Genomic DNA, 7,699 nt, shown 5'->3' with positions numbered 1-7,699 from the left:
GGAAAGGCACAAAAACACTCCCACCCATTTCATCCCTAAATACACTCCACACCCCTCCCACCCTTCCTCTCATCTGAGCACCTCCTGGATAACGGGTCATCCCTGCACCCTGCCCACCGCCCTGGGTCAGAAGCAGTGTCGCAAGACACAGTACATCCACAGCGAGGCCGCTTCATTTAATCGGCGACCCCCCCTCTCCGTCCCCCTTTGCATATAAGGCGAGGACGGGGAGAAATCCCTTCGGGCTGCGTCAAAATTTACTCACACATACTACCCCACCCCCCACTTCCCCGCCCATTCCTCCTCATGCAGTCACAACATCATCCACATACAACCATTCTCCACTCACCTCTGTCTTCCGTCCTCTCCCTTCCTTCCTCAACAGACATTCCCCTCTTCCCCAAAGCCCCCTTCACCCCATCCATCCACCTCATCCTAGGACGTCCCCTCATGTTCACTCCCTCCACATCTGCCTTCCATACCTCTTTTACTAGTCTTTCTTCACTCATTCTTTCCATGTGTCCAAACCATCCTAATATTCTTTCATCAACCCTATCTCCCAAATCCTTTTTCGCCCCTGTTCTCCTCCTCACCTCCTCATTTCTCACTCTATCTAGCCTAGTAACCCCCACCATACTTCTCAGACACCTCATCTCAAACACATTCAAACTCCTTCTCTCTTCTTCTCTTATGTTCCACGTTTCTGCCCCATACAGTGCTGTTGGCACAATCACTCCTTCATACAGTCTCCTCTTCGCATCCATTCCCAAATGTCTATTCCTCATTACACTCTTTAAACCGCCAAGGCATTTACTCGCTTCTCTCAATCTACATTCTACCTCCACCTTCACTCCACCTTTTCCTGCTACACTTGCACCCAAGTATCTAAAACTATCCACTTCCTCCAGTCGCTCTCCCTTAATGTTCACTTCCAGTCTACTGCCACTTTCACCCCTTGTACATATAATATAATCTAATATAATATGATATAATATAATATAATATAGTATAACATAATATAATATAATATAACATAATATAATATAATAAAGTATAATATAATATAATATGATATAATATAATATAGTATAATATATATAATATAATATAATTTAATATAATATAATATAATATAATATAATATAATATAATGTAATATAATTTGATATAATACATAATATAACATAATGTAATATAATATTATATAATGTATTGTAGTATAGTAATATAATATAACATTATATAATGTGATATAATATATGATATAATATAGTATAACATAGTACAATGTAATATAATATGATATAATATAATATAACATCATATAATGTATTATCATATTATATTATATTATACAATATTATATTATACTATACTATATTATATTATATTATATTATATTATATCATATTATATTATTTTATATAATATTATATATTGTATTATACTAAATTATATTATATTATATTACATTATATCATATTATATTATACTATATTATATTATAATATCATATATTATATTATATTATATTACATTATGTAATATGATATATTATAATATAATATATTATAATATAATACAATATAATTATAATATTATATGATATAATATATTATATTATAATATAATATGATATAATATAATATAATATAATGCAATATAATATAATACAATATAATACGATACAATGTAATACATAATATAATATAACATAATGTAATATAATATAATATAATATATTATATTATAATATAATATAGTATAATATAATATGATATAATGTAATATAATATAATATAATATAATATAATATAATGCAATATAATATAATACAATATAATATAATATAATATAATATAATATTGTATAATATAATATTGTATAATATGATATAATATGATAATATATATTATAATATAATATAATATAATATGTTATAATATGATATAGTATAATATAATATGATATAATGTAATATAATATAGTATAATATGATATAAATTAATATAAAATAATATAATATAATACAATATGTTGTAAAATAATATAATATAGTATAATATGATATAATATAATATAATATAATATAATATAATACAATATGATATAATATGATATAACATATAAATAATTTATTTTAATATACAATACAATATAATATGATATAATGTAATATAATATAACTTGATAATATATATTATAATATAACATAATATGATATACTATAATATAACATAATATAACATAATATAATATAATACGATATAATATAATATAATATAATATAATGTAATATAATGTAATATAATATGAAATAATATAATATAATATAATACAATATAGTATAATATAATATAATATAATATAATATACTATGATATAATATAATATGATATAATATAATATAATATGATATAATATAATATAATATAATATAATGTAATCCAGTATACTATAATATACTATAATATAATGTAATGTGATAAAAGATAATTGTCATATAGGTTCGAACGGTAATACTCGGGGAAAATTTGAGAAGGCGAGAGAAACACACGACACACCAACAAAATGTGTTTAATCGGATTAACACAGGCAAAAATTAAGCTTACACAAAAGATAAATTATAAAACAAATTGTAACTTCCCTGGTGGGGAGAAAGAGACTGAAGTGGCCTGCTCGGCAAGCAGACAGGTCTCTCTTGTCCTTCGACGACGACGAGCGTCGGAAAAGAAGTCCTTCCAGGTTCTCCATGCCCTTCCTTTGCACGTCCGGGAGGGTGAGGGAGAGTGGAAGGGCATGGATCTGCGCATGCGCACAGCAGATACCTCGTAGGGACAGTTGGCAACACTGCCCCCAAGATGACCTCACGCCACCCTCGACCGAGTCAGGTGTGCTGGGTCACCACCCTACCAAGCCTCGTCTTGCCAAATCACGTGATCAGTGGATGATTAGGCGTCCGCGCCAGCAGCCTCCCAAGTCTCGTCACGTGACCCACGTGACAGTTCTCCGATGATGAGGACAACTCGCGACGCGGGTCGCGAGTTGTAAATGTGCCTATTAGCCTTGCTACCTCGATCTTCCGGATGAGCGAAAAACCTCAGGATCTTTCTTTTTCCTTGAGGGAAAACTCCGATGGAAGATCGAGAAGCTGTGGCTAATGTGACCAATATGGCATGACATATAAGTGTCGAGTGTCTGTGCGTGTGTGTGTGTATGTAGACGTGACTGTATAGGAAAAAAAAAACGATGTCTCCTTCCTCCGGATCTGGGGACAAAAAAATACAGCAGTTATTTGTTTCCAAGTCTGGACAGTAGGTCCGCCCCCACATTCTCGTTCCCTTTTATGTAACGCAAGGTGTAGTCAAACTGTTGCAAGTATAGCCCCCACCTGGTGAGCCTGGCGTTGGCTGTCTTGGACGGCTTCAAATGCTCCAGCGGCATATGATCCGTCTCCAAGACGAACTTACCTCCGTACAGATAGAATTGAAATTTCTTTATCCCATCTACCACACCTAGTAACTCACGCTCGATGGTGCTGTAGTTCCTCTCAGCTGCCCGCAATCTTCTGCTATGGTAGGCCACTGGGTACATCCATCCGTCCTGCTCCTGGAGTAGAACAGCTCCGACGGCGTCCTGGGATGCATCGGTTCGTAGCGTGAAGGTTTCTCTGGGATTCGGGAGCTGCAATATGGGACTGTTACATAGGTGTGATTTTAGTTGTTGGAATGCCCTTTCCTCTGTCTCTCCCCAACTTACTCTGTTTGGAGCACTCTTCCTTAGAAGGTTATGCAGCGGCAGTGCTACCGCGGCGAATTCGGGAATGAACTGCCGATAGTAGCCCGCAAGGTTGACGAAGGCCCTCACTTGTTTCTTCGTCGTAGGGATCAGGGCCTCCTTAATCTTCTTCACCTTGTCCTCTTGGCAACCACATTTGCCATTTCCCACTGTGTGGCCCAGATACTGGATTACGGTCTGGCCGAGTTCCGTTTTGGAGGGTTTGACAGTCATAACTGCTGCTGATAACCTCTCCAGTACCTTCCTTAGCACCACCATGTGCTCCTCGAATGATTCCGTATGAACCAAGACGTCGTCGACGAATACCTCTGTGCCGGGCACATCGTGAAGTACGTCGCGCATGGTCCTGTTGAACACCGCTGGGGCATTGGTGAGCCCGAAGGGCAGCACGGTGAATTGGTACAGCCCCCATGGTGTGCCGAAAGCTGTAATCCTCCTGCTCTCGGGATGTAGTCCTATCTGAAAAAATCCTCGGGAGAGATCTAGTTTTGAAAAAAACCTTGAATTAGCTAATCTAGAAAATATCATCCGTTGATCGGACATTGGCTCTGCAATGGGCCGTGTGATAGAATTCACCTTCCTGTAATCCCCACACAGCCGTACTCCTCCGGTCTTCTTACCAACCACCACTACGGGACTGCAATACGGGGAAGTCGACCTTTCAATTATTCCCGCTTCGACCATTGCGTTTATTTCTGCCTTGACGTCGTCCACGAGTCTGAGGGGTATAGAATAGGGCTTAGTTTTAAGAGGGAATTCATTGATTAACTCAATGCGGTGGGGCTCCACTTGGGCTTGCCCCGGCTTGTCGCTAAAAACGTGGCCGAACTCCCTGCATAAGGACACAGCTTCGTCCTTTTGCCCGCTTTCCAGGCGGTCACTTACCGTTACATCTTTCCATGTCTCGTTTTGCCTGGCTTGCGCTGTCTCGGGGCCTACATCATTCTCACCTTCCTCCGAAATGACGGTAGCACAGCCTACTAGCTCTCTCACCTCGTCCTGGAACTGTTTCCTAACTAAGCGCAGGCATCCTAGCTGCTCAGATGTCCTATGTCCCGTCACTCTTTCCTTTCCTACATTCATACTAGCTACGGCCTGCTGGGGCTCTATATAGCGCTTAAGCATGTTCACGTGGAAGCGCTTAGTCTTATGGTGGCCCACCTGTATGGTGTAGTTGACCTCGGAATTCCTGGCAACTACTTCGTAGGGCCCACGCCAGGTGGCCAACAACTTATTATGGGACGTAGGCATTAATAGCAGGCACTTGTCCCCTGGCAGAAATTCTCTCAGCTCGGCCTTCCTATCAAAGTAGGACCTTTGGACCTCCCTGGCCTTAACCAGCTCCTCCTTAGCAAGTTCACACGTGGCCTGGAGCCTATCTGTTAAGTTGAGCACATACTCATACGTAGAGCTAACCACGGGATCGGGAACACTGCCGTCCCACAGCTCACGCAACATCTGGAGGGGCCCCCTGACTTGCCTCCCATAAATCAGTTCAAAGGGGGAGTGCTTCAAGCTACTCTGAGGAGCTTCGCGGTATGCGAAGAGCAAGGGTGCGACAAACCTAGGCCACTCCTTAGGTTGTTCGCTCGCCATCCTCCTTAGCATCTTTTTCAACGTGCCGTTGAATCTCTCGCACAGACCATTGCATTGGGGGTGGTACGGCGTAGTTCGGATGCCTTGGATCGAAAGCAACCGTAAGAACTCGTTCATCATTCCCGAGGTGAACTGGGTTCCTCTATCACTAAGGATTTCCTTGGGCACCCCTATCCTGCTGAAAATTCCCAGCAATGCCTCCGCTACAGTGATGCTCTCTATGTTCTTAAGAGCTACGGCCTCCGGCCAACGAGTAGCAAAATCGACTAGCGTCAATATATATTTATAGCCTTCTCGCGATCGGGGCTTAATGGGACCCACGATATCGACCGCGACGCGTTCGAATGGCGTGGCTATGATGGGCAGCTGTTGCAAGGGAGCAGGCTTAACTCTGCCCCGGTCTGTGGTTTTCTGGCACGTATCGCATGATTTTGTCCAGCGGGATATATCTGTGGCCATACCCGGCCAAAAGAAATCCTTGCTGATCCTATTGAGGGTCTTATGGTATCCCATGTGACCTGCTAATGCTGCCTCGTGTCCAAGCTTAAATACTGCCTGCCTATACCGCTCTGGTACTATGAATTGGTGTTTAATCTCTTGACTTGTCTCAACCTTCCTATACATTCTTCCTGCCTTCCTTACATAAGTCATAACACTTTGACCCACTCGCCGTACGGTACCATCCTGAAGTTTCCTACGTACGGTTTCTAACGAGGGATCGTCTAGCTGCCTATCCTGAACTTCCTTCGAATCTATTAACTCCTGCATCTCAGGCACAGTCAGAGGCACCGCAGCAGAAAGGTTTCTCACCATTGCGCGGGTTACTACGGCCGCGGTGGTCTGCGTTCCTGCTTCTACGGTGCTCGTATTACGCGCCCCGGGGATATTGCCAATCACGCAATCACTTATGGGATTCCGCATGACCGCCGCTTCTACCCAACCAGTGTATATGGCCGACTCCACGTGCACGGTAGCCTCGGGCACGACGGTAGTGGAACCGTCTGCCATGCTGCACTTAATTTTCTTACCCGTATACTGCTCGGGTCTAACCAGTTGCCTTCTCACGATGCACCCTGTGCAGCCCGAATCTCTCATTACATGTGCCTCCTCGCCATTCACCAGGCCTAACCAAATGTTAAGTCCTTCCTGGCCTTCTAGTCATAACCGGTGCGTCTCGCGGCAGCCTCCTGTTACAATGTCAGGAGAACCTTCTGCCCACGAACGTGGCGAGCTCCCGGCAAGGATGGGACGCTCGTTACTGGTCTGACCTTGATTCGTGCTCATGGAGTCGTCCTGGGTACTCACCAGATTGGCAGCGGTCATGCCCGCACCCATCCTCCAACTCTGCGCTGGCTGTTCGCGCCCTTTTGCTCGCATTCCACCATCTTGTTGGGGACGACCTCGTGGCGCCGTCCATGAGCCAGACTTAGCCCTATTCATGCCGCTCCTGTCGGCTACCTGCTGCCTATACCATTCACGTGACTGACTTACCTCACCAGCACCACCTATTCCCTTACTCTGTTCTCTCCTAAAGGTATTTCTCCCGTACGCTGCATAGTGTGCTTCGGCCTTAGTGCACACATCCTCTATGCTAGTCACCTTATCTAACCTAAGCTGCGCAACTAATTGAGGACTACAAACCTTCTCGAACTGGGTCCTCACCAAAAGATCCACTAGGCCCAAGAACGTCTTCTCTGCTCCATCTTTTTCAATCCAGAGCCCTAGGCGGCTCGCCAAGCGACTAGCATATTGTGATGCCGTCTCATATTCGAGCATTTCTGCTTCGAAAAATTGCCTGCGGGCGTCCTCACTGGACACGCCATACGCTTGAATCAGCGCCTGCCTCATAGAGTCGTGCGTTCTGTCCTTCGATGGCACACTCATCAATATATCTAGTGGCCTTCCGGAGAAAAGGCTCATGAATTGGATGGCTTTGGCGTCTTCGGACCATTTCATCCTACCTGCTATGTCCTGGAATCTCTCCATGAATGTTTCAATACATTCCCCTTCCGAATACCTCTCTAAATTCGCGGCTGCGGGCATGAAAGACGTACCCTGGCTCTCGTTCTGACCGTTGCACTCGAGTCTCGCCCGTTCTAGCTCGTGATTCCTAACCCGCGCGGCTTCCTCCATGCTAAGCCTAGCCATTTCCTGCTCGTGAGTCCTAGCGGCCTCCTCGCGCGCCCATTGCCTGTCCTGTCTTTCCAAAGCCTGTTGTGATTTCACGTATTCAGCGATCTCGGCCGGGTCGGTCATTCCTAACCCTTCCTTGGCCTCCTCTATGATCGCTTGGGCGGTCCTGAAA

General features: G+C 42.9%; 1 protein-coding gene across 1 annotated transcript; it reads right to left on the bottom strand.

Moving 5' to 3' along the window:
- Positions 1 to 2,514: 2,514 nt before the first annotated feature.
- On the bottom strand, positions 2,515 to 6,489 carry LOC143037844 (uncharacterized). Its single transcript, XM_076206410.1, has 2 exons — positions 3,528 to 6,489; positions 2,515 to 3,268 (listed from the first exon to the last, which is right to left on the bottom strand). The coding sequence occupies exons 1-2, from the start codon at positions 6,487 to 6,489 to the stop codon at positions 2,952 to 2,954; spliced, it is 3,279 nt and encodes a 1,092-aa protein (XP_076062525.1). The 3' UTR covers positions 2,515 to 2,951.
- Positions 6,490 to 7,699: the final 1,210 nt, after the last annotated feature.

This window comes from Oratosquilla oratoria, chromosome 2 (genome assembly GCF_046742065.1).
Source record: "Oratosquilla oratoria isolate Oo_2021 chromosome 2, ASM4674206v1, whole genome shotgun sequence".
Classification (NCBI taxonomy): Eukaryota; Metazoa; Arthropoda; class Malacostraca; order Stomatopoda; family Squillidae; genus Oratosquilla; species Oratosquilla oratoria.
Note: the sequence above shows the minus strand (reverse complement) of the source record. Positions and strands in the feature narration are given on the sequence as shown.